Source organism: Euleptes europaea, chromosome 1 (assembly GCF_029931775.1).
Source record: "Euleptes europaea isolate rEulEur1 chromosome 1, rEulEur1.hap1, whole genome shotgun sequence".
Lineage (NCBI taxonomy): Eukaryota > Metazoa > Chordata > Lepidosauria > Squamata > Sphaerodactylidae > Euleptes > Euleptes europaea.
The window spans coordinates 111,466,752-111,494,699 of NC_079312.1; the positions used below are offsets into that span (position 1 = coordinate 111,466,752).

The 27,948-nt window shown below is 41.6% G+C and overlaps 1 protein-coding gene across 1 annotated transcript; it reads right to left on the reverse strand.

The window, feature by feature from the left end:
• Positions 1-3,555: 3,555 nt before the first annotated feature.
• On the reverse strand, positions 3,556-27,872 carry HMMR (hyaluronan mediated motility receptor). The gene is made up of 18 exons (XM_056852305.1): positions 27,827-27,872; positions 22,722-22,820; positions 21,600-21,688; positions 19,976-20,056; positions 18,811-18,999; positions 18,115-18,198; positions 17,219-17,319; positions 14,869-14,940; positions 13,844-14,022; positions 12,906-13,024; positions 11,915-12,129; positions 9,871-9,987; positions 7,749-7,907; positions 7,108-7,254; positions 6,473-6,572; positions 6,064-6,240; positions 3,959-4,121; positions 3,556-3,597 (listed from the first exon to the last, which is right to left on the reverse strand). Exons 1-18 carry the CDS (start codon positions 27,870-27,872, stop codon positions 3,578-3,580), a joined length of 2,157 nt encoding a protein of 718 aa, XP_056708283.1. The 3' UTR covers positions 3,556-3,577.
• Positions 27,873-27,948: the final 76 nt, after the last annotated feature.

Below are 27,948 nucleotides of genomic sequence, written 5' to 3' on the forward strand. Positions count from 1 at the left end.
GTTTCTGCAGCCTCCCGGCAATCAGCTGGAAGTGTGAGATAGAGCTGAGGATCATCCACATATTGGTGACAACCCAGGCCAAATCTCCTGCTGACTTCTCCCAAAGGTTTCATGTAGATGTTAAAGAGCATAGGAGATAAGACAGAGCCTTGCAGGACCCCACAGGCCAAGGGGCTGAGCAGCAGACACCCAGCACCACTCTCTTAAACCTGCTCCCTGGGTAGGGCTGTAACCACCAGTAAAGACCAGTCATATGACTACATTTGTGAGCACAATCTCTACAAGGGAGGCAAGCTTCGGGCATTTTCTCCACACGATATTTTGCTGTTCCATAATGTTCAGTCCAAGTTTGGTGGGATATATTGGATGAGTTACAAGTTCTTCAGGATCCTGGCACAGTACACAGGAAAACCTGAGGAAAATATATCACTTAAATTTGTTAAACGCCCCCCCCCCCCCCACTCCAAAAGGAATTTATGCAGTTCAGTGACAGGGCATGTGTTTAGGCTAAAAGACCATACTGGAATAAATCTAGAGCAAAACATGGCTCAGTGCAGAACTAGATAAGGCTCTTTAAAATGCAAAGGAAAATCTGTAAGATAAAGTATATTGGAGGGGATAGGTGGGATGCTACAACACCCAGTATGTGAAGGGAATGGCATGCAAAAATGTTAAAAGTGCTTCTTAGACGTGAACAGCTGCCAGTAAGCCAAGTGTGAATCATGCAGAGTTATACCAGTGTATTAACAATCATAGAATCAGAGTTCGATGGGACCATACAGACCATCTAGTCCAACCCGCTGCTCAATGCAGGATCAGCCCACAGGATCAGCTTGTCCCTGACAAGCGTTTGTCGTGAAAGGTTCTTGATACTTATTGTGAGACCTTATGTATGCCACTTTTTGAAAGAGGATTCACAACAACCAGTGTTTGGCTTGCAGACACTTAATAGCAAAGAAGAGCTGTTTTTTATACCCTGATTTTCTCTACTGCAAGGAGTCTCAAAGTGGCTTACAATCACCTTCCCTTCCCTCCCCCCAACAGGCACCTTGTGAGGTAGGTGGGGCTGTTATGCCAAATAGAGGAGTCTCCTTTTATTGGTGGAAATTAGCTGGAGACTGGTAGAGCTTTGCGAGAGGTTGGCGTGGGGAATCTGAACTGAATTTTACGTGAATGAGCACACCAATGGAAAAAGTTCCCAATAAAGAAGCGTCTTGTAAATTTTAAGGGTTTTATTAAAAAGAGTCGAATTTGTTTACATATCCACACAAATCCTAATACGCACAGAGAACTAAGAAAGCAAAGGTATGAGGGGGTGGACACAAGGATTAAAGGTTCCCATGGGAAAATATATTTACCATTCCGGGGAGTGAGGTCCAGATAGAGGCAGCTGCGTGGAGACAACCATCTCTACTTGCAAGGAAAGGAAAACTGTACACACAAGTACAGTGATTCACGTTTTAGATCCAGGAAAAAAGCTAGCAATTTGCTATGGCAAATTGAGATGTATTTATACCCAGGAGAGGAGTTGGAGCCATGGCCTTACTGTGCCTGGCAATGGCTTGTCATTGCTACTGGACAAAAAGTTTGATTGCTGTAGACTGGATTAGGAGTAGGAAGGAGAATAGAACAGGAGATGAGGCAGATCAGAAACAATACCTAGGCAGTCTTGGCTAAGTACCCCAGGCTATAGAATTGGAGACCTCTACGGTGAAGTCTGGAAAACTATCAGGCAGGTTGAGTCAGATGGCTTGGCTAGCAACTTGATGAGATTATTTGTGTCCATTCTCTGAATGGAGTTCTGTTGTTGATGAGATGTAGTGAGGTGTGTCTTATCTGCTGCAGGAGAGATAATGACATGCTGAAGAGGTCTGTCTTTTGTCCCTTGGTGTTCCAAGGAACACCAGATGTTCTCTCAAAGGGAAACATGGTAAATAAGCCTGAACTTTGCCCAGTCGGCTTCTGTAGCATGTCACAAACAAGATGGATGCGAGGAGACCTTTTGTCTCTGGCCATACAGCAGTGTTCCATCCTTGCACATTAGCTCCAGTCCTGAACACCTTGCCTGGTGTACCAGGGTAGCCTAGGGCTGCCAGCATACAACAGGGCTGAGAGAGTTCTGAGCAAACTGTGACTAGTCCAAGGTCACCCAGCAGGCTACATGTGGAGGAGTGGGGAATCAAACCCGATTCTCCAGATTAGAGTCGGTTGCCCTTAACCACTACACCACGCTGGCTTATTATCCAACATGCCAATCATCAATGAAGGAAAGTTATATGTTTTCAGTTATACAAATGGGCTTTCTTATATTGGCTCTTTGATGATTTCTTGAACTGAATTTTGACAGTTTGGCTCTAATTGCCGTCAATCTCTTCAATGCAACACTGTGCTAATGTTTTCAGAATGGTTAAAAATCCATGAAAACGACCAGTCTTTTTGGTTCTTGTAGGTTATCCGGGCTGTGTAACCGTGGTCTTGGAATTTTCTTTCCTGACGTTTCGCCAGCAACTGTGGCAGGCATCTTCAGAGTAGTAACACTGAAGGACAGTGTCTCTCAGTGTCAAGGGTGTAGGAAGAGTAATATATAGTCAGAAAGGGGTTGGGTTTGAGCGGAGTATTGTCCTGCAAAAGTATTGTCCTGTAAGTATCAAGATAATGTGCTAATGAGGGTATGGTATGTTAATATGGAACCATTGTATCCTGAAGTGATCTGTTAATGTGTGTAATCCAAAACTAATCTGTATGGCTATTGTTGAATGTTGTCTTTGTCTGGAGGTTTTTCAGGGCAGGAAGCCAAGCCTTATTCATTCTTAAACTCTCCTCTTTTCTGTTAAAGTTGTGCTGATGTTTATGAATTTCAATGGCTTCTCTGTGCAATCTGACAAAATAGTTGGTAGAATTGTCCAGTCTTTCAGTGTCTTGGAATAAGACCCTGTGTCCTGTTTGTGTCAGTCCATGTTCAGCCACTGCTGATTTCTCAGGTTGGCCAAGTCTGCAGTATCTTTCATGTCTTTTTCTTTAGTTCACATGTTTTAATGACACATTAAAAAAAGTTTTATTTGATTTGCGTCACGTTAAATAGTATCCAAGCGAAGTAATGTAGCATAGAACTACAGGCTAGAGCTAGTTTTAGATCCCGTAACAAAAATTAAGATGTTAAGGAAAAGATTAATCTAGAATACAACCTGTGCTTTATAATAAAAAGTCCCATGTACACTAGTCTTTAATTATTTACCAATGATATAGCAAACCTGTTGTCTACTTCCAGAGTTTAACATCAGCAAAATTACACTGAGACTTACAAAGGTTTCCACTAGTCCCTGCTACTAAAAGAAACAGAAAACATTTAAAAAACAATACTGTTGTAATTGGTTTTACTGCTTCGATTTTTTAAAGAAAGCTTCTTTAGGAGAAGAACACCAGTCAGCTGAATAGGGAAATCTTCCGATATGTACTTCCAGGTCCCTCTACAATGTGGTACCTCAACAAGGCATTTGCTTCTTAAGTAATGAGTCTTGAAGCCTGTATGGCGGCACTCCAAGTACGCTGGTTCCAGTTCAGCTCAGCACAGAGCACCTTAGTTTTTGTTTCTATTACCTGTTGCAAAGAAAGATTAGAGTAAGTTGCCTGAAAAGCATGTGTCCCCTTTAGGGTTGCCAACCTCCAGGTAGTAGCTGGAGATCTGCTATTACAACTGATCTCCACCTGATAAGAGATCAGTTCACCTGGAGAAATGGGCTGCTTTGGCAATTGGACTCTATGGCATTGAAGTCCCTCCTCAAACCCTGCCCTCCTCAGGCTCCGCCCCAAAAACCTCCTGCCAGTGGCGGACAGGGACCTGACAACCCTAGTCCCTTTATGATGGCTAAGGGGGGGGGGGAAGAAGGAACACCTTTGAAGGAACATTATAGCAACAAAAAGACCCATGTTTATGAAGTACGTTTGTAGCCTCACTCACTTTCTTTGAAAGGTGTTTTGGGATCAACATTTTCCTTAGTGGAATGCTCAAAAGCTTTAGAAGGATCAAATCGCTTGATGCCCTCAATCCCATTCAGTTGTTCCTGGAGGTCTCCTCGCATTTGTTTTTCCTTTGCTAGCTGAGTACGCAGTTTTGATACCTCCTAAAGGAAAAGACCTTGACATTAAACTCCATATAAAATATGACAAAAATGTGCCCCAAACAAAAAATCTACATCATCTCATTCAACGGAAACTATGCCAGGAACACCACTTTGAATTAGTTTATTAAGCAGCTGTTTGTGCAAACGTTCATTGGCAAAAAAGCTTATTAAGCTGTTCTAGCTTTGGGGTCTCAAAGCATCACCCCAATTCTATACCTTATAGGATGCTAGGAAGTATCCTGAATCCTGAACAAAATTCATAACAGCTGTGAACAAGGTTGTAGACAGTTTTAAACACACTGAAGAGATCTAAATGTGAGTTCTTTTTGTTATTCCTCATCTTTCTCTTGAAAGTTCTGTGACTGCCTTTCCTACCACAAATGTTGCACAGCTCAGCTCATAGAGACAGGATTTTCTATTTTGATTCTGGATTATCTAATCTTGCCTTTGAGTACAAAATTCTAGGCCCCATGTTTTCGTTTTAAGAAAAAAGAGAGACTAGATAAGTGAGTTATACATCATCGCTTCTAACCTCTCCCTCACAGCATTAGCTAACTGATAATATATTTTAAATCAGTAAATGTGACATAGTCAAGAACGCTGTAGTCTGATGAAATTGTTAAAAACCTTTGAGCAACGGGATGAACAAAATTTACTGCTATTATAGTACATAACTCAAGGGAGTTGCTTGAACCCCACTCCCAGCAACTTAATGCAAACTTTCTAATCTTATAAGAACATAGGAAGATGTCAACAGATGCCCTGCTGGATCAAACCAATGGTTCATCTAGTCCAGCATCCTTTCTTACACAGTGGCCAACCAGTTACTCTGGAGGGCCAACAACAGGGCATAGAGGCCAAGACCTTCCCTGAATTTGCCTCCTGGCACTAGTATTTAGATGTTTACTGCTGCTGAATGTAGAGGTTCCTTTTAGTCACCATAGCTAGTAGCCACTGATAGATCTATCCTCCATGAATCTGTCTAATCTCCTTTTCAAACCATCTATGCCTGTGGCCATCATTACATCCTCTGGCAGCAAATCCCACCTTTTAATAATTTGCTGAGTATAGAAATATTTGCTTTCCCCCCCTACTGAATCTACTCCTTATCATCTTAACCAGGTGTACTTGAATTCTAGTATATTGGGAGAGGAAGAAAAAGTTCCTATAATTTTATGTACTTCTGTCATGTCTCACCCTTAGTCATTTCTTTTCTAAACTGAAAAAGTCCCAGATTCCTTAGCTTTTCCGCATAGGAAAGGTGTTATAACCCCTTAATAATCTTGGTTGACCTCTTTTGTTACTTTTTCCAGCTCTGCGTGTCCTTTTTCAGATAAGTGACCAGAACTGCATACATTATTCCAGATAAGGTTGTACCACAGATCTATACAGGGGCATGATAATATTGGCTTACAATCCGTTGACATTTACATTGACCTTGGGGTCACTATGATAGTGACCCCAAGGTCTCTTTCCCTCTCAGTCCCAGCAAGCTGAGACACTATTAGCATTTACTTACAGCTAGGATTTTGTGTTCCAATGTGCTACACCTTACACTTGCCAACACTGAACTTCATTTGCCACACTGTTACCCACTCACCCAATTTGTGGAGATCCTCCTGGAGCTCTTCACAGTTGGCCTTGGTTTTCATCATCCTGAATAATTTTGTATTATCTGCAAACTTGGCCACGACAGTACTTCCTTCTAGTTCCAGATCATTCATCAACAAATTGTAGGACCCCACTGCTTCTCTCCAATGGGAGAACTGTCCATATATTCCTACTTTCTGCTTCCTGGCATTTAATCAATTTTAACCCATAAGTGGACCTGTCCCATGACTGCTGAGTTTACTCAGAAGTCTTTGGTGAGGTACCTTTTGAAAATCCATCATAGGACATCTTAAGCAAGTAGTGATAAAATGCTCCATCTAGCAACACAAACCTGTCTCATTTGTGCATTTTCTTCTTTCAGTTTCATTACATGCTTGATTTTCTGCTTCTGATTTTGATGGCCCAGAAGCTTAGCATACGCATCACTAAGTTTGTTCAGCTCTTCTTGGGCAGCACCATGCTCATTCACTAGTGCATTCTTCTCTGCCTCATATGCATCAAGTTGTTGCTGAAACAGAACACCACACACATATTGGACCACAATGATGAGCAAAATAAAATTCTCAGCACCTTTCAGATTCTCCATTTTTATTAAGCAGCATCAAAGACTGATGGAACTCATGAATTATGCTACTTATGTTACAGGGAAGCAGGAGAGGTCAATATTCCAATTTAATTTAATCATTGGATGTCTTTAGGATTATAGATATTGCAAAAACGTGTGCTCAACATACACTAACCTGAAATGGTTTCACTTTATTATACAATTCTTCATATAGCATACGCCAGGTTTTTATGTTCTCTTTGTAATCAGCTTCTGCTTTTTCTGCTATAGTTTTCCTAAAAAATAAAAAAGCTTAAAATAGTTTTCCTAAATATCATCGTTTGTTTTAATTAACAGTATCATTCTAGCTTCAGATGTATTTTGATCTTTGAAGACCCAATATGAGGCCGCCTCATATTGGGATAAGACGGCAAAAATGGATTTTATGGTTATAATTAACGAGTTGTAGAAATCAGAGTAATTTTATACCTTTGTATTTTTAATAGTAAAATCTGATTAGACACCTGCTACGGAAGTCGGGTGAAGGGTCACTGTTACTGGTGGGTGGTGGGGGAAGGGGTATCTTCTTTTTTTTTGAATATAAGAACTTTGATATTTGAGATTGTAATAAGTAAGATATATGGATACTCCTCCGAGTTTGTATTATGTATTTTGTAATTTTTGTTACTTATTGATTTTTTTCTTTTTTGTTGTTGTTGCTGTTACATGTACTGTTTTTTTTGTTTGATTTTTTTGTTGTGGTTAAAAAAAATCTTAATAAAAATTTATATTAAAAAAAAAAGACCCACACTATCATTAGTTAAGCCTCACCTTTCCAGTTCTAGTTGCTTCTTGAAGTCTTCATTTTGATCTTCTAGTCTTGCTTCTAAGTTGGCAATGTGAGCAATGCTTGATTCTTTGATTCTTTTGACTTCTGCTTCCTTTAATGCTAATTTGGTCTGGGCATCCAGCAGCATCCTGGGGGAGGAGCACATTTTCATGTAATGATTTTGCCAACATCCAAGTACACGTGAAATGTATTTTAGAAGGTAAAGCAACACGTTATCTTCTATAGCTGTATGTATTTTTTGTGGCAATATATTTCTAGTTCAACAGGATTGCCTTCACTATGCAACTCACAGAATATAAAAGAGACCTCTGCGGGCCAGATGAACTTTTCCCACCAAGCATGGAAGCTCATCTTGAATGGGCTAAGAGTCAGGATTGTTCATCCATACCTTGTGTTCCTTAGGCAGCTTATACTGTTTAAATGAACTATACCAAGTTTGATCTTTGTCATAAGGGGATATCATTAAGAAATTAAGCCAGCCTGACCTAAGCAGTCAGAAGAGACACATAAGAATATCATCTAGCACTGTGTACATTTTTGCATTATCAAGGTCTACCTCACCTTGAGCCAAGGGGAATGGCAAGGTATAAATGCTTTAATAAACGAACAACACCAGACATACCTTGCATATTCTTCCTTTGCCTTTTCTTTAACACGCTGTACCTCTTGCATCACTTGGGTTGTGTGCTGAGCTGTTTTGTCCATTTCAGCTAACTGGTCCTGCAGAGAAGTTTTCACCTGTCTGAGGCATGTCATTTCTTCAGACACACAAGCTTTGTAACTAAGGAGGAGAATGACAGTACATGCATGCCTAGTTGAGAATGTTGTGCTTTAGCATTTGTGTAGCCCTGTGGGAACTTTTATCTGCTTTCAATTCATTCTCAGCTTTCTTTCACTATGCTACAGCCGCTGCTTGAGCATCCTGTCCCTCTCTGTCAACTCATCCTTCTGCCCCCATTCACATTCCCTCTGTGCTTTCTTGTATGAGAGGACAAAGGTAACTTCTCTCATTATCAAATCTCCACCATCTTTTTACCTTAAACTTTCATATCCTCTGGGTAAGGGTCTGATGGGCAAGGGTCCTACCCTTTTTATACACTATCAATCCCATTTATGCCTGGTTGGAGTATCTGAAGAGCAAATAACAGCCAATCAGGGCCCATGGAACTTTGGGGAACTAGATGGGAAAGAGGAGTTGACAGTAAAAGAATCTGTTCAACTACTGTTTAGGAAATCCAAGGTCTCCGAGTCTGCTGCTGGAGAGGCAGGCTAATGAAATGAGGTTGCTGGGAAAAGATCACACTTCAAATTTAGTCTTTGTTATATATATATATATATATATATATATATATATATATAAGGATTCAGACTAGGTGTCTGTTAAAAGGTCACTAGGAATCCTTAATAAGGACCTGAGGAATGTTTTATCTTCTGAAGAGTGAACCAGGAGAAGTAACAATGTTATTGGGTTACAATACAATTCCATAAGCTCGATTTCTGCCTTATTTTTAATGGGATCATTTTCCTGACTGTACCTGGCATAAACTGAGGGATACAACTGTAAATAGTGTTAAGCATATTTGCACAACAATCTTTTAACCCCTCCCGAGGAAATAAACCTTATTTGTAATGTGTGCCTGTAATCAGGAAAGGAAATGTGCCTTAAGAAAACACGCATACCTCTCTGAGCTGGCCAATAACAAGCACTGTTACATCCATGAAAAGGGAGACAAGTATATGGTGACAGATGAGCTGGGAACTGAAGGGAGTTCAGAGTTCATATCTCACCATTTGGTCAAGCTTTCCAGGAAGCCAAGTTGGATTCATTTCAATTTCCAGTCCTGGAGCCCTCAAATCAGTTAGTGAAAGTTTTGGGACGATTGGCCAGAATATAGTTGGTGGAAAGCTTTTAACCTATTCCAAAAAGGGATTAAAAACCTGGACTGGTACACTGTGCCCCAAGGAGGAAAGTCTGGATTCAGGGGCTGAAGTCTGTTCCAGTACTAGAAGTCTTTCTCAAACTTCCAATTCTTATATCCATTCCTGAGGAGGAATACTGAGGTTTCACTCAGTAAGTAGAGGTTAGCTGCATTCTGATTATTTCCCATTCTTTTGTGCTTCCTTTATGTTAGGATTTATGCTTGGCTATTAAAGACCCGTTCTCTTAGAGAACTTCCGGTGTGACATGGCTGCTTTTAAATCTCACTTGTGTTGCCTAAGTCAATTTACCACCCAAAACATCAGCACTGAATTAGTGCTGGCTGAGAGACGGCTGCCCATATGCCTTCGCTCCGACACTCTCCCACACCCAAACTTCTAGCAGACCAGAGCACTAGGAGGGTGATAGGGGGAGGACTCTGGTTGGTGGCATGCTACTGAAGGGTTGACGTTCAAGACTTCCCAGGGATTGAGAAGGAAAGGGTGTCTTTGGGGAAGTTAGAAAATACCATAAGTCAAACCCTCTCAGTTGCTTTTGGCCAGCCTCGGTGAGGAAGGGGGGGGGAGGGTCAGAGGGCAATTTACGATAGTGCCATCCTCTTTAGTTACACCTGGTTATAGGGTGGACAAGGTATTTTCTAAAAGCAAAAGCAAGACAGTATAGGAAAGGATAAATCTCTAACTTTAGTACACAATCAATAGCTTATGGAATTACCAAATTAACTTTTGAAGGTTTCCTTGTGTATATCTATGATTAGAAGAGCTGAACAGAAGTTTAATCTATTATTTAGTATGTAAAGCCTTACGTTTCAAATTCAGCGATGGTCTCTCCAAGTTTGCACAGCGTGTTGCTGTGCTCTTCTTTCATCTGTACAATAGCATTTGTGTGTGCCTCAGTCATCTTCTCCAACTCTGCGTTTTTCCTAAAGGAGGGCAACATTAATTTAGTTTAAGTCTCCAAACTAGCAGCTAATTGCTTAATATTTGTTTTGGTTCTGAAAGTTAATGCTTTCTAGCGCTGGCCTCTAGATCCCAGACAACCCTTTGAGGCTCTTCCATTATAATAAAAAAGAAAATTGATATGCATGCTGCTAAGACAGGTATATCCTCATTTTAGATGATGTTTATGTATCAGACAAGCTGTACCTAAAATCAAGCCTTTTAGGTACTATGTCAACACTTGCTTGTACAAAGAGAAAGCAGGCATACAACATGAATAAAGATTAAAATAAGAAAAAAATCATCATCGTTCCTTTATTGGCATAAAAACATAATACAAAAAGGGTGCAAAAGGAATGGAGATATTAAAAAGTGCCCTTTATGGCATAGTTAAAAGACAGTTACATCAAATAGCGCTGTTTGTTAATACTGCCATCTAATTAGCTGTTTGGCTGGCTTTTAAAACAAACTTTAAAAACTGTGCTACCGTCTCTAATATATGGGGCAAACGGTTATTCAATAAATAGGAAACGTTAAAAAGATCTGAGACTTTCTGTCTATTAACCAACAGGGGACTTAAAAGTTCGTTACGAGATTCTGTGTAGAAACTGCAGTAAAATAAGACATGAGCAACCGTTTCAATACAATTGATGCCACAAGGACAAAGCCTTCAGACAGAGGAATTTTCCGAAATCTGCCTTCAAGTAGCGCAGATGACAAAACATTAAATCTGGCCAGAGAAATGGCTCTACGTTGAGAAGGATCACACAGGTGAGATAAGTATGGGGAGGGCTGATAAACACCAAAAGGTACCAAAAGATAAACATCAAAAGATGGGGAGCATGCTTTATTAGCAGCACTGTTTAGGTCTTGAAGTCCTATATCTAAGAGTCTGCATTTTATCCTTTGTAAAGCTTCTGCTTCACTAAGCATAAACAAGGAGTCGAGGTTAAAGCCAATAGATTTAATTTGGCTCTCAATATGTTGAATCCACTTAGAAGCATGTTACTCCATGAGCATATAGTAGATAAGGGAAGAGGAACCTGCCTTAAAATGGAGGTGTAACCAGAATTTTACAGTCATGAACCATGCTCTTGTTCAAGTAGCATTTGGCCAGTTTCCAAGCACAATGCAGCATATGGGACACAACAGGGCATACCCATTATTTTTCTGAGGAATTTGGCTTGGGTGCGTTCCAGTGGCTAACCTAGTGCACTGATCCAGACAGGAATACCATACAGCAATTGCGCGTTGACTTTGGCGTTAAAGACCTTAAGGGCAGCAGAAAAAAATCTAACCTACTAAAAGGATCATACATGTCAGGTACATGTCTTGCGGAAAAAGAAAATAGTAAATAGTAAATACAGAGTATGAAAATATTTAGACTTAAGTGAAGCATTTAGATTTAAGTGAAAAACTTATTATCATAATAAATCTAACCACCCATAATTCAGTATTACAATCCAAATGGAAAATTCATTATAACTTAAAAAAAAGTCAAGATACAAAACTCGTGCACCAAGTATTAATAAAAATAACTTAAATGTGTGTTTCAGCTCAAACTATTATATTAATTACATACATTCCTTCGTAGATCAGAAACAACCTTCCTAATTTTCAGTAAATTGCCCTCAATACCACTTCAGTCAGAGGATAGAGTTCATGTGACTGAACGCTCCTTGCTGAGTCTAAACAAAGATTCCTTGCACACAGGAAGCTAGATGTCAAGGGGAAATGGTTCTACCATAGACTTCCACCAAAACTTTAGTTTTTCGTGTGTAGGATGTTTTATTTTTGTGGGGAGTGTCCCATCACATGAGCGATCACTAGCAGTCTGAAAAGATATGAATAGTAAATTTGTTCATCTGGGTTGTAAGAGAGGTTGTGTCCAAGTTACAGATTGATACAAACCCTTGCAGTTTTGCTTGCAGCTGTATTAGCTCCTCAGTCTGAGCCTTATTCTCTTGTTCCAGGCGCTTCAACATCTTCTCAACTTTGCCTTCTTTAGTGTGCAGTTTATCCAGCTCATCCACCGTTTCTCTTAGTTCTCTCTCTAGAATTTGCTTCTCTTTACTCACCTCTTCTTGGAACTCAAGCAACTTCTGATGCATTGTAGCAGAACGCTCCTGAAGTGAAATCAACAATAGAGCAAAAGGATCAAGTTTTCCCATCAGTAGTAATAATCCATCAACAATCCATCATTAACCTTTTGTCCTGAAGAAAGAATTCTTTGTTTAATCAAGGTGGGATCAAAGGTAGTCTATCAATTTCTGTCTGTTGTCTTTCGGAAGCTGAATCCAGTCACTCAGAATTTAAGACATGGATACTATTTTTGAAGCTATTTAAATGACGTTTCCAAAATAGCAGTTTTGAAATTATACCCATTATAAACCAGCCCAAGTCACCTAAGGAAAATTTGTGGTGGCTTGGTTCAGTAACCAGAGACATCAGAACAAACTTAACATCTTAACAGTTATGCTTCAATTACTGAGAATGATCTGTTAGGAAGTTGGATACAATTAAGAGAACATGTCTGGTTTGTGTTCCTTATAGCAGCTATTCACAATCTGTAGACAAAGGCCTTTTATGCATGGCTGCTTCCCTCACGGTCACCCCTCTGACGACTTCAGGTCTTTCTTTTGATTAAGCATTCCGTTTCCAACCGTCAGAGGTCATCTTGCTCTCCCCCTGCGTTTTGAGGGACCTGTTTTATCTCAAATTTGAAAACGTGGGCAAAATGTGGGGAAACGCAGGGGGAGAGCAAGGCAAACTCTGACTGTTGGAAACGGCATGCATAATCAAAACAAAGACCTGAAGTTGTCGGAGGGTAACTGTGAGGGAAACAGCCATGCATAAAAGGCCAAAGACTGGGCCCCATAGTGTCTAGTTTTCCATTGGTCACCTTATAGACTCCTTTTTGCTCCTGGCATTCCTCTTGTGCTAAATTCAATTCTTCTTTCAAGCGCTGAATTTCAGTATTCATGCTTTGCTGCTTTTCTCTATGTTCAATTAAAAGTTCCTCTAAAAAGATAAAAATGTTAATTACACAATGCAGTAATTGAACTTTGTTCTTAGTTCTCTGCAATTTGCTGAATGATAGTCACTCCTTTTTTAAGACGCCTGGATCATTTTTATCTCCAAAATATATATAACAAGCAGCAAAAATAATAATGATTTAAAAAATGGCTGTTTGCTTTCCCACCCCCAGGTTCTTTTACAATAAGAATTTTAACACCACTGCTTGGAACTAATGTGGAACCACCATTTTAAACTTCCTTGTAGCTCCCAAACCTGAGTTATTTCCTGAAAAGGCAACTTTAAGTGAGAGCCAATACTATTCCTAGAGAATTAGATTTTATCTTTCTCAAAAGGGCCATTGATTTTATCATTTTCTACTGCAACAAACAGCCGGACGAAACACCATTGTAAAGCAACACATTTTGTAAAGTATCTTTTAAAACATCCAATACAGAAGCTTTAGTCTGCTTTCAACAGAAATCTGGGAAAGAGATGAGTTAGCTTAGCATTTCGCTAGAAGTTTGAGCATATAACCGTACACACAATTCCATTTCCTGTTCCATATCAGTTAAAATACAGTGAGATTGATGGTATATCTCTTCACAGAAAGTAATCTGGCGCTTAAATACCAGTAAGAGGCATTCGTGGCAAAGATTAAATGTTCTGAATCTTCACAGGAATAACAATACATTGATAAATCCACCCAGCTGGCTTCATGTGTAGGAGTGGGGAATCAAACCCGGTTCTCCAGATCAGACTCAACCGCTCCAAACCACTGCTTTTAACCACTACACCAGGCAATGTCCAAAGTATTTGAGTCACCTTTTTGCTCTTCAAACATCTTGCATTTTGCATGCAGCTCTTTAATTTGTGTAGACCGCATAGTTTCTGTAAGTTGAAGAGAAGTCTGCAGTGTGTCAATTTCCTTATTCTTTGTTTCTATTATTTCCTCTAAATGGGCAATGTCCAGCCTGTATTTATCCACTAGCTCTGCAGCATTGCTGTGAAGGACAAACATACACGTGCCAGTTGTATCATTCAAGTTTAAGTGAGACAGATTTGTTCAGACACAGTAGTAGCACTGTTTGATACAGAATCATCAGCACTAAATAGTAAGACCTTTTCCCAAGGGGCAATGGAAATTAATATGTTTTACTTCATCAACTTGAAAACATATATAACAAGTCTTACAGTGCATTCCTGAAGGGGGCCCGAATGCTCTTAGGAGCCACAGTGACCCCTACACCAGCGTCCGTGCCACTTGCGCAGTGCAAACTGGCATGGACGCCGGCACCCCTGGACTGGGTGGCAGCGCAACCCTCGGACACCGGCTCAGCCTCCTGCCAGCAGTCTCCCAGCGCAAATCCCCGCGCTGGCGTTTTGGGTGCAGAGCTGCCTTTAGTCAGTTTCCAAACCCCTTTCACCTGGGCACGCCCTCCCCACACTACCAATGCTATCTTAAGACTGAACAGACACCTGTCTCATACCACTGTTTTTCAAGGCACAGATACCAATTCAAGAGTGGAGCAAAGTTTCAAAGCTCCCTCCATTCCAGCTCCATAGACAATATTAATCTCAGATGGAACTCTTCTCCTTCCGTTGGTGAAAGTTTGAGACATCATTTATGGGAGTAACTATTGTGGCCATCATAGATGCAAACTTTGTTTTAAAAATATACCTTTTTGCTGACTAGCTTAATTTATCAGTTTAACAAATGCACACTTATGCATAATTAGGTATACTTAATCTCAAGGAAAATATTATTACAAACAAGCTTTTGGAAGAAAAAAAAGTCAAGTACCTTTACCAGAGAAGGCTTGGTCTTAAACTACAGAGAATGGATTTACCTTAGTTCTACAACATATTCCAACAGATTATCGGAATCACATCTCTCTTCAGCATGTATCTCAGTTGCTATCCTAAAATAACAGCATAACACTATTTTTACAGACTATTTTTTAGAATATTAAATGAATATCAAAATGAAAGAGAGCTCGCAAAAAAAGAATGTATGATCCAGCTGTCCAATGTCACACTACAAGCACCCAACTGGAAAATACATACAACCAAGTATCACCGAAAACATGCATATTATAATTTGATCACTTCACCCCAGAATACAAGGGAAACCAATTTTGTATGAGCCTTATGTGATGGAAGGGGTTATTTTGAATAATAAGCTGGTCATCCTATATTTAATGAGCTGAGGGCCAGTTTAATTAATCCTTTATTTAAAAATATGGAAAGGTCCAATGAGGCATCTGGCAGTATGAGGCAGGTGACGTGGCTACAGTCAGATACCGTATATACTCGCGAATAAGCCGAGTTTTTCAGCCCAAAAAAAGGGCTGAAAAAAGCCAACTCGGCTTATACGCGGGTCAATACGGTAGGCGAGGGGAGGAGGGAGAGAGGGGGAACTTACCGCCCCCCCCCCCGCGCCTTCTCTGCGGCCTGGGAGAGGCCAGCGGGGCCTGCCTGCGCTCAGGCAGGGCCCCGCTGCCGCCTCCGGCCTGCGTGCCTTCCCTGCCGCCGCCTCCAGCTGATCAGCGGGCCTCGTCCTCCCGGTGAGTAAGGGGTTCAGGGGCTCTTCTCCCTCCCCCCTAGGGTGGCGCTGGGGTCAGGGTGGGTGTGGAGGGCCCGGGAGGGGGTGGCGCTGGGGTCGGGGTGGGTCTGGAGGGCCCGGGAGGCCGGGCGGGAGGGCGACCTGGGGCAGGGGCATTGTGTAAGCCGACCCTCGGCTTATACACGGGTGCCTAATTTTTCCCCATTTTGGGGGTAAAATTAGGCACCTCAGCTTATACGCGGGTCGGCTTATACATGAGTATATACGGTACAAATTATTCTGTTACTCGGTCTGTGGCAAAATTGATAGGGGCAATAATTAAATACCAAAAGAATAACAGTAAGGCATTTTTATTCCTTTATTCCTGCTCAAGGCTACAGCTGTATGAGCAGTACTAGACAGATAGATAGATAAAGCTGGTCAGAAATATTTGGCACTCAAGAGGCTTTTTGAAAATACAACTTAAAATAGTTTTATTTGTCTCTTTCTGTGGGATTTAAAAGTCAGGTTAGCAATTCTTCATAACAGGAAATTTAGAGTAACAAAATAACAGAACTGAGAAGTTTGAGATGGTTAAATTCAAGGGATATATTGTATTTCCAAATGTATCAAAGTGTCTCACATACAAATGTTTGAATCTTTATTTTCTGCTGAGAGGGTTTTCTCTTTGGTAGTCTTTGGGGGTTATCACACTTGTATTCCCAGCGATGTATTAAGAGTTTGAAAATGTTATAAAAAATACGGTTCACACTTTGTTTGGCCCCTTTAGCTGTGAAGACATCTTCCAACCATTTATTAGCCGTTGCATCCAAAAACCCTTTTAAAGCGATGTTTTTTAATAACATTTTCAAACTCTTAATACATCGCTGGGAATACAAAGTGCGGTAACCCCCTTTGGTTTGTTTCTTAATCTGAAGTTTCTTTTACTTTGCATGAAGGAGTTAGGAACATTAACACACTTCCCCAGTTTATCTCTTAAGCTAGCCTGGGATCACTCTTTTCACCAGAGTTATTTTCCATTAAACTCTTGAGAATCCCTCTATAAACCTCAGAGCTATTTTCCTTATTTAACTAGTTATACTAGGGTGTCTAGTACATCAAAGTTCATACATGCTGTCCAAGTTTGGACTCTTTCATCTTGTTTGAAGGTATTCAGTAGGAAAGGAACCCACCCTGGAAAGGACCCTAGCCCATCTCCCAATGAAGGGAGGTAGAAACAAAAGGTGGCTCTGAGCTGGCTCGCATGTGCCACCCAGAGTATGTGCAGCCATTTTGCTCGAGGCAGTTTACTCTGCTTGGGGCCACCCCTTGGTTGGGGCTGGGACGGCAGCCCTCCCAGGCCATCAGCCCACTGGTATTTTCCCCAATGGATTTCATGACCAATCCACCCCTGGTACTCAGGATAGGCTAGCTAATATTTTTCTATTCGGACTTACCATACCATATAGTACTACTACACCCAGCCACGTGTGCACCATACTGCTAGCATTAGTCATTCCAAGTAACATAGGAGTGACAGCCTATCATTCAGCAGAACAGCTGCCCACAATGCCTGTTTGAGATCCCCACATATTTATAACCTGCTGTGCACCTTCATTTTTGTCAAATAAATGACACTTCATGCATGAACTTACAGCTGTTCTTCCAGTTGTGCTACTTTTTCCTTTGAATGTTCTAAGGTTCTTTGGACAGTCTGCAGTTTCATCTCCATATCTTGTTGCTTAGAGAGAGCTGCCTAAGAACCCAGATAAAGACATTTTAGCACATGCAGACTACTACCAATTATTATTTTACCCCACATAAGGCGCAATCCTAAACAGGTCTGCTCAGACGTAAGTCCCATTTAATTCAAAGGGGCTTACTCTCAGGATGTATTCTCAGGACTACAGCCTTAGTTTTGCCAGTAAGATGTCTAGCAATAAAGTGAGAAGTTCCATCACATCCTCCACAACTAAAGTTCAAATTCCTACCTTCATGATTTCAAACTGTGCCTCATTGATATAGTGAATAAAGCTGACAGGAAGTTGATTAATTTGAAATTTGGTGTTGGAGAAGTATTTAATGGATACTGTGGACCGTCAAAAAGACAAATAAGTGGGTTCTATATCAAATCAAGCCTGAACTCTCCCTAGAAGCTAAAATTACTAAAATGAGGCTATCGTACTTTGGTTGCATTATGAGAAGATGAGTCGATGGAAAAGTCAATAATGCTAGGAAAAGTTGAAGGAAGCCAGAAAAGAGGAATGAGATGGATCAATACAATAAAGGAAGACACAGACCTCAATTTTGAACACCTGAACAAAGCTGTTAACAATAGGACATTTTGGAGGCTATTCATTCATAGGGTTGCCGTAAGTCAGAAGTATCTTGACTGCACTTAACACACACTCATTGATACACACTGTGTGTGTGTGTTGGCGGGGGGCAATTTCTGAGATACCCAAGACTCAAGCTGTCTACCAAGCAGTTTAAAACGCAGGCTATTTAAAGTATGGCAGATAGCTGATCCAATCACAGTACTGTAACTGACCTTCTTTACATGCGTGAGATTCCTGAGCTTCATTAACTCCATGCACAAATTGTTCATTTTCTTCTGTGTTCCATCTTCAGAGAACTTACATTTGTGGGAGGAAAGGAAGATAAGGTTATATTCAAATATATACCTCCCCAAGTCAGCTTCAAAAATCGTCGGTGGAACAGAATTTTAAAAGCCATAGGACCCAACCCTGCCAAAGTACCTACACATCTGATGGATTTCACTGACAGATATTTTCGTACATGGCTCACTTTTCAGGGAGACAAAGTGAGGCTTAGAAGTGTATTGTGTGCAATACTACCAAGCAGATGACTGCTGAGACTAGAGTGTCTGAAACAGTGCTACAGGTAAATACACATCATCCCTGAACATATATTTGTCTGAAGTTAGGACATAGCTAGGTTATATTGTGCCTGCCTGTGCACTGTAAAAAAAAACCCCAAACCAGTATTCAGGCATAAAAAGAGATAATAACATCCAGTAATTACAAATCTTCACTATACTAGAGCCACCAGAACTAGAGGATTAAGAAGAGGGTGAGAAGAAATGCAGCTAGCTTTTATCTTCAAAGTTGAAATGGCATTAGGCTTGTGAAAAGACTGCATGCTATTTATCTCAGCCAAGTCATTAACAGGCAGACATATTTGAGTGCCTTCTTTAAAAAACAGGGCAAACCATAGTTATGTGTACCTTTGTTTTTAACAATTCGTTGGTCCTGGTCAATTCCAGAAGCTGTTTTTCCAGAGAAGCAACAGTTGCCAAGAGAGAGGTTTTCTCCCTAATGGCAGCAGACAGCTTCGATTCCAACTTTGCAAAATCTTCCTCCAGGGTTTGTAGTTTTTTATCCTGCTGGCCACGTTCTCCAACTAGCACGCGGATCTATAATAGCATGCAAGCAACCATTAAATCAGTATTACAGAAGAAAGTTCCATTGATCATTCTGTTAGGAGCTAAGTGTGCATAAATGTCTTCTTGAACCATAAATAACAAAAGCAGTTGAATTCGTTTTGTTAGTTCTTATTTACCTGTTAAAAACAGTAATCTTTAAAAGTCCTCATGATCAAAGCTGCAATCCTATTCTGTTACTTGGATGCGAGTTCTATTGAGCAGAGTGAAGCTACAAATTGAAGTACAACTTATGACAGATATCTGAATGATAACCAAATGACTTAACAGCTGTTGTTATTTTAAGACTCCCTTGTAAATATAGGGTGGATTCCTTTTGCATTGTTAAATTCTTAGTTCAGAAGTCCATTTTGCCTTTTATTTATCAAAGCTTAATTCCAAAAAACTGGGTCGAAAGTGGGAAGGGAACTTGCATAAAGCCTGTGGATAACTGTAGGTGTCTTATGTCAGCTAAGTAGCAGCCTGAATAACCCAATTAGCTCAGGCTCATCAGTTTGAAAGCTAAGCAGGGTTGGCCATGGTTAGTACTTAGATGGGAGACCACCAGAGAAGACCAGGGCAGAGGAAAGCAAGGGTAAACCAATCTCTGCTCGCCTCGAAAAACCCATAAGGGGCTGCCATAAGTCTCTTGTGACATGAACTCACTGAATTATCTAATGTATGTCAGTTAAACTTGGAAAAGCTCATGGATGAAACATACTTAAGAAGAATAGAAGGCATAGTATCGAGGGATCTGTTCTTCTGTTCCTAGGCTGCTACATGAAGTAGCACAGTAGCCTCCAACAAAAGGCATGATAGTTGGCTTAATGTAGCCTGAAATGGTTAAAAGCCTGATCTGTCACTGAATAATTTTAATGGAACTAATCATTTTGGATGTCCCATTGGACATACAGCCAAGTTAACTGCAATCCGCTTAAATAAGCCTCTTAGAAAGATGTAGTATTCTTACCTCTTTTTCCAGTTCCTTCTGTTTTCTCAAGTTTTTCATGAGGGCCAAATCTTTTTCTGGCTTTACCCCTGAGCCGGTCAGCTTTAAGTTAAGAAAGGCACAGAAACACTTTTGTAAAAGCATTTGCAATTTGTTTTATGTAGTTCTGCAAAGCTAAAAACTAGGTGTTTAGTTTTACCATAAAGCAGCTTGTACGAATACTCATACTTTTCAAGCACCCTCCCACTTTAACGCCATTCTTTTTGACAAAAGGATATTTTCTGCACAAGGTTGGAACTTACAGAAATAGTTCCATTTGGTCTATGGACTAACCCAGTTCATTAAAACATTATACTAGGAATTCTTATTTCTCTTCTGAGAACAGTTTCTCTAAACATTTAGCATCCTTTAGAACAGGGGTGGGGAACGTCAGGCCCGGGGGCCGTTTAAGGACTGCAAAGTCATTTGGTCTGGCCCTTCGTGGGTCTTCACAGATCTCCAGCTCAGAAGGATCCAAGACTGGCGATCCGCCCCCTCCCACGGACAGGAATAGCCTCTATTCAAGGCAGATGTGAGTTTGTTTTGCTGAGAAAAGGAACCTTCTTTCCCCCTTGCAGAAGAGTTGTTAGCTATGGAGCTGCTAGGACCGCCCAAGAAACTGTGTTAACCCTTTCCCACCCGGGCCGTGGAGAAACTTATTCCCTCTGTACTACAAGACGTCTGGGGGCGGAAGTGGCAGCAATGGAGAGGTTAAAGGGGGCAGGGCCAGAATGCGTTGGGGGGGCCAAGTTCTTAGCCAGTGTGTCCTCATTTCACCCCTGCAGGCGGAGGTAGCAGGAGCTAGCTGTAGAATTCGGCCCTGACCATGCGGAGCAGGAGCAACTCCGGCGTGTGGCTGGACGGCTATGCCCAGTTGGTGCAACAGACCATCCTGCACCACCAGTTGGATGCCTGCCTGCTTGCCCGTGCCGGGGGGGGCGTGTCATCGGGGCAGTTGCCTGCTTGGGGCTTGGTCGGCTAATGTTTACGTTGATAATTTTGTATGGCCGGCGAATGATGTTATAAATATCCAAATGGCCCTTGGTGGGAAAAAGGTTCCCCACCCCTGCTTTAGAAGGCTAAATGGAATTTGAAGTTGTGCACATTCCAATGGATGGGCGGGGGGGGGGGAGAAGAGTTTTACAGATTAATATCCCATGGTATTGAAAACAATGTGAATTTTGGTGAAAGTCTGCCTGGTGGAGTGATTCCCCAATTGTGGACTCATTACCACTGTGAATGCCATTGTGCATGCACAGTCAAAACAGAGTGGTCACCCTGGGTGATTCTGCATTCCTTCCTCCCAGTTCCCTCATTCCCCCCTCCCCGCATATATACTGCTGGAGAACGTTTTGCAGGCCTTTGTGAAAATTTGAGATTTTTTTTTACCTCACTCAACTCAATTACAACTGTACTCAAATGTGTCTTCCCAGCTTCACCTGTAAGCTTGGCTAGTATTTAGTGTTATTCTGTCATAAAGAGCTGTTTCTATGTTACGATACAGGAAGCCAGATCTGAAGAAGTATCTTTGCTAGCTTGATACTTGGGCAGAAGAAATGTCATTTTATACATGTGTATGTTTTAAACACTCAAGTATAAATCTTACCTTGGAACCAAGAGACTGCATTCTTCTTGCAGATGCTGGGGAGGGTGGAGGTTTCATACTGCTGGGATTCTGCCGAGTTCCTCCATCCCCTGTTAAGAAAACAAAGGTTTCTCTGGAATGAGCTTAACAGATCAGGATTCGTTGACTTATAATTGCAGCACAAAGTTTATGCACTGTGTAAATTTGGAATTCAGAAAAAGCCTATCATCTATAGTTGGATGCAATCCACATTGTGACAAATTGAATAAATTGGATTTCAGTGACTACGTTAGAAGTCAAAGTCTGCTTGCTTTAATTATTTCAAGCATGATAAGTAAGTATTGTCACTGACTCTTCCCCTCCCCTTTTAAATAAAATATGCCAGAGCATATTGGAAAAATATGGCACAGTTTATACTTCATCTCAGGGGGATCACAAAATACTTCTGTCTTTTATTATGAAAAATTTAACAATCTTTACGGCGATACTAACCTTCTCATGTTGTATTAGCCAGATATTATGAGAAGTAAATTGGAAAGACCACCTGAGGGTAAATTTGCTTGCAATCAAGCACGGTTAATCCCTTTTGACATCTCCCTTCTGATCTTTATCGACATGTTCCCCCACTCCCCCCCCCCCAAAAAAACACAACAACAACGAATGTGGTACATTATTATTATTATTTTTACAAAGAAACAAAGAGTTCTGATCCAGATATATGGTACTATGCAGAAAGAAAAGAAAGAAAACAGAAAAAAATGTTTAGTAATAGAAGCTTGATGATTAGGCATAGTGAAGGCACAATGGAGCAAATGTTAATGAAAAACAGCATTAGCATTGCACAGAACGTTAAGGCAGAAGCCTCACTGACAAACAGAGTACAATCCAAGTTGACACTGAAACAAAACGCAGCTAACTTCTACGTAAATATACATAGGACTGCAGCCTGAGCCAGGAAAACAATTCACAGATACCCAAGATGCATTGTACTTGGTCAAGGACACAATGAAAGGCAAGAACCAATGCTTTGCATGCACAGATCACAAGCCCACTGATAATAAGAAGGGAACAGGAAAAGCAGGGAAGCGGCTGCCGATTCAACGGTGCTGAGCGCCTTGGCCATTTCATTTTCGGAAGACTTACCCATCTGTTTTGTAAACCGCTGGGACTTATCAAAAGACACGGGTCCTTTTGACATGTCTGAAGACTTGACATCGTAAGAGCCTGGTGGTGGGGCACGAGCTGAGGTGAGAGGGATGGAAATGGAGCATTCACCAGAGTTAGAGTAAGTCTAAACCTTACATTTAGGGAGAAGATACAATTACAGAACATTTTTGTGTCCCTACATTGCTTGCTTAATCTAATGTTGTAAAGCTTTTATGTATTGAAAACATTTATACCCTACTTTTCTGCTTGGTTACAGGACTCAAAGCAGCCTACATATTCTGAAATCATAAGGGTTCAGACAACAATCCAAGCATATGAGGATGGCAACACGTTGTTTTCTACTGTTACAACAAATTTCAGCCAGCAAAGAAAAACCCGACTTGTTTCCAGTCCATTAAGCATTGCCTAGACTAAGATAGCTATAAAAATGCTCCTTACATAGAAGATGGCAAAGTGAGAGCATGCTGAATTAGACAGGCAATTGGCTTGGCACATTTAAGTGCAAATAGATTTCAGCAAAGCTTATAACACTTCAGTCGTGTTAAACATGATGCTGGCTCAGAAACATCACTTCCCCATCCAACTTTGCATGTTAAGTAGTGCTCCCCTGTGACGGACAGGAGGCTGTCATGCCTCTGAAGGACAAAACAGCCACTCAGCAGAGCCTATGGGAGTGCTGCTCCAACCTTTCAGATGGGGGATGGAAGGCTGGGGGGTGGGAAGCACAGGAGGAGATAGTTCAGCTCAGGATCAGAGGAGCATGCCTATTATCTTAGGTGCGGTGGTGCTGCAGTCATCTTGCTTGGGGGCTTCCTAGAGGCACCTGGTTGGCCACTGTGTGAACAGACTGCTGGACTCGATGGGCCTTGGTCCGATCCAGCAGGGCTGTTCTTATGTTCAGGTCTGCCTCAGAGAGAGTGCAGAAATAGCCTGGGTCTGCCTCAGCACAAGAGCAAGATGGGCTGAAGGGTAGCTCCGCCTGGTAGCGTGGCAGAGCGGTTTAGCTCTGCCCCTGGGAGAGAACATAGTATTTGATTACTAGGCCTGTCTCTGGGGATGAGCAGACCTCGTACCATTTACTCTGACTCTTGGGAAAAGGCAGGCTGGTGTGGGTGGAATCCTGTGTGTGAAAGGGGATCCAACCTAGTGGCTAGTCAGTAAAAGCCTGTTTGTGCCTGAAAGGGTTGAAGAAAATTCAGACCACACTCTGAAGCCATAACTAGCTGAGGTTTATGGGCCTCAGGCAGGTTTATCCTCTGACTGTATGGAGACCTGTGCGGCTGATCTGTTCTTTGAAATCGGTTAATAAATCTTCTGTGTTGTTTATATACAACTCCTGCCCCGGCGATTTCCATATTCTACCTGCTCGCCTCAAAACATCTCACAGCAGCAAACCCAAAGCCTAAACGCTTGCTAACTTTATAGCACCTAGTAGCTGAGGGGAAAACGAACCTGGTCCCCCAAAAATCATAGGAGGGCTCCTGTCTGTCACAGGGGAAAGTGCTGTAGCTGCTCCCGGTCTCTCCAGTGGACCCACAAACTGTAAAATCTGCTAATGGGTTCCATTGGAGGTTCAAGGATTCATTCACATCCTCATGGTGGAGGTGGAGGGAACTCTGAATAGCCAGGAGAATAGTTCACTATAAAACAACAGTGACATTCCTCTTCGCCTTGTCTGGGACCAATACCATTCAACCATTAATAATATACTAACTGACAAAGTAGAAAAGTTTTTTTTATAGTAACTGTTATTGTAAGCATGTAATTTCTGCCGTGTTTAACATGTTTAGATGCTTATGCTTTGTTTCAACTGTTTCAGATATTTGCTGGTTTTCAGATTTCGGCAGTCCAGCTCCAATCACACTATTTATTGGACGGCCCATCCTGTTGATTGTATTTGATTTACAATATATAATCCACCTTGAGTCACAGCGAGAAAGACTATAAATTCACACATTTAAGAAGTAACTGAACACACATCTGCAGTCTTTAATGAAAGAATCATGAACGAGCATGCAGAATAACAGCCCTGATTGCTGTAATTAGGGTCAACAGAGTAGCCCAGTTATCATTTTTGAAGGGGCTACAGTAAAATACATGGGAGGCTGCACAGAATTGGGCAACAGAGGTTTCAGCTTCAGGATAATTTTAAGAAATGTAATATTGTCTGGACATATGAGATTAGATGGGATAATTGCCAGTATTTATTTAGGATATTCTATGCCCACTCTTCACAGTCCTGCTCAAGGTGGCTTGCAATTAAAACCATGACACAATATTTAACCCAAGCTACTAAAAAGCTGATTAGATTTTTAAAAATTCTTATTTAAAATCTGTGTGTGGTGTGTGTATAAAGTAGGCAACAAGTGAGCCTCAAGGTGGAGGATGTTCTAAACGCTAGGTGCCACCACAGAACATGCCCTGCCTCACTAGTGGAGGTGGGGGACACATACAGCAGAGCTAGAGAGGCAGATCTTAACTGGGCTGAATAGTATGAGAAGAGACAGTTACTCAGGAACCCTGGCTCCAAACCATTTATGGCCTTAAAGGTAAAGAATGGTAACCAATGCAAATATTTCAGCACAGGGGTGATATCATCTTTGGAGCCAACTCCTACAGTAGCCTAGCTGCCACATTTTAGACCAATTGAAGTTTCTGAACCATTTTCAAATGAAGCCCCACATAGAGTGCATTACAGTACTTTAACTTGTATGCGATCAGAGTATGAATAGCTGTGGGCAGATCACACTTTTCAAGGATGGCCATAGCTGGCAAACCAGCTGAAGCTGTCACAAAAGACACCTGAGCCTCCAACTGTAGACCAAGATCCAATAGCACCCACAAGCTACGAACCTGCTCCTTCAGGGGGAGTGCAACCCCCTCCAGGACAGGTTGACTCAGCAGTCATTATGAAGCTTCTCCATTGACCAACAGCCCCTTATCTGGATTGAGTTTGTTTCTTGGCCCTCATCCAACCCATTATTTTCTCCAAACACCTGCTCGGGACTTTCATAGACCCACCTGCACTTAGCATATTAAGTATCAATTAGCTCATTCACTGCAAAACTGTCTACTCACATTAGGAGTACAGCTGCTGTACGGGATCAGAACATCTTTCAGGAAAGTACTTTATTTTTCAGGAATAGCACAGTTTCCCACCATGTATATTCTGTTTCATAGAAATACAATTATTTCCAGGACTAGACAAGCCCATGTTAATGGGAATGTGGTCACACAACTGCTACAAGTAACTACTAAATAGGACCCATGATATAATTGCTAATGAACAATACACATATACCACATTGACCCTACCTTATTACCCTAACTCTAGCATTCCATCTCCTTATGGGAGAGCTGTAATATGCACAACTCAAAACAATTTAAGGAAAACCCCTACCTGGAATCAATGTCAGGTCTATTGCTTTCTCAGTGGGAAGTTATAAAGGTTAAGTACAACATGAGCAAAGCTTTCATGGATAACAGTTCAGCATCAGCAGCTGTTAACCACAATGGAGCCTCCATGCAGCACACCCTCACATCTCATTCACTCACCAGCTACAGAGAATGGCCATTACCACACAGATGATTTGCTCCAACTACAATGCTGTTGGAGGCAGATTTCTCCCCCTACTTCCCCACAGCATTGAAGCACGTTTTTGCAGTTTCTGGGGACTCCCAGGTTTCCCCCAGTCTTTCCCAAACCTGCTTTGCAGAAATGTTTTGGGAAATATTGCAGTAAACCCTGGTCGGCTGCTGTAGGGGGAAGAAAGTTTGGATTTTCCTGGTCTCACCCACATGGCTGCTATTTTCCCCGCAGTGGCCACTTCCTGCCACTGGGATGCATTTTTTAAAAGTCAGGAACTAAATTTTATAGGTTTCTGGTGTAACAATATGTCTAGTAAGTTCTTTAAAAAAAACAAAAACAAGCTGGGAATTCAAAGTAAGCCTCTAACAGCTTTTGTTAGAAAGATATAAGGGGGAAAGTATATCTCCACAATGAAAGATAGAGATAGGGTCATCAATCTTCAAGTGGGGCCTCACGTTCTCCCAGAATTATAATGGATTTTCAGACTAAAATCAGTTCCCCTGGAAGAAAGGGCCATTTTGGAAGGCAACCTCCTTGGCAGTCTATTCACACTGAGCTCCGACTCCTCCCCAAACTCTGTGCTCCCCAGGCACTGCCCCAAAATCTCCAGGAATTTCCAAAACCAAAGTTAGCTGGAGGCTTGGTTGTTTTAAGTTGCAAGCTGGGAATCCTGAGAACTCGTCACAGATATTGTTACATCTATGTAAATATATCCAACTAGAAAAGCTTTGGTGGCACATTGGGGAGGAACAGCAGCTCCTAGGATCCAGGGCAGGACAATTTTTGGAAACCTACCATGTAGAAGCCCCGTTGCCACTGCACTATAGCAAAGCTTCTTAAACTATGGGTCGCAGAACTGAATGTGGGGGGGGGGCGGGGTCCACGAAATTAAATAAACAAACTTCTTTACGATTTATTATCAGTAAATGTTAGATTTGTATACCTATTTTATATACCCAAATACCTGGGGCAGTGCAAAAATTTCTTGGGCGGAAAGGGGTCGCGAGTGGAAAAAGTTTAAAAGCATTTAAAAGCACTATATTAGCAGACGAAATAGGGGGAAACAACCAAGACCGCGTCCACTAGCTCATGTAGCCCCTTCAAGACTAGCAAGAATATTTTCTGGCAGGGTGTGAGCTTTCGTGAGCCACAGCTCACTTCTTCAGATACCGCTAGATCGATATCCATCGATAGATGGATTCACATTCTAGCGGTATCTGAAGAAGTGAGCTGTGGCTCACGAAAGCTCACACCCTGCCAGAAAATATTCTTGCTAGTCTTGAAGGTGCCACTGGACTCTGGCCCTTTTCTACTACTGCAGACAGCCTAACACGGCGACCCACCGTGAATTATCTACTAGCTCATGGACGTTTTAGATTTGCACACCCGAGTGCAGCAGACCGACAAGCATTTCCCCGCCGCACAGGCGAAAGCAGGAACCCGAAAAGGGAGGAAACGGGGCCGAGCAGCCCTTCCCCTCCGGTTCACTTACTCGGTGCTTCGTTGAAGCGCTTGATGGGAGCCTTTGGGAACGACATGGCTCGACGGAGGCCAGCGCAGGCAGGAACGGAACGAATTCAAAAGCCTCGAACGAGGCCGCCCTCCTCAATTCTT

Bases quoted from the DNA above. Each gene is read 5' to 3' on its own strand.
- HMMR (XM_056852305.1), bottom strand. From the start codon at position 27,872: ATGTCGTTCCCAAAGGCTCCCATCAAGCGCTTCAACGAAGCACCGA. The intron at 13,025-13,843 runs GTGACTCAAATA...TTATCTTTTTAG, and splicing joins GATGTTTGAAGAGCAAAAAG to AGGAACTTTTAATTGAACAT. The intron at 6,573-7,107 runs GTGAGGCTTAAC...TTTATTTTTTAG, and splicing joins AAGCAACTAGAACTGGAAAG to GAAAACTATAGCAGAAAAAG.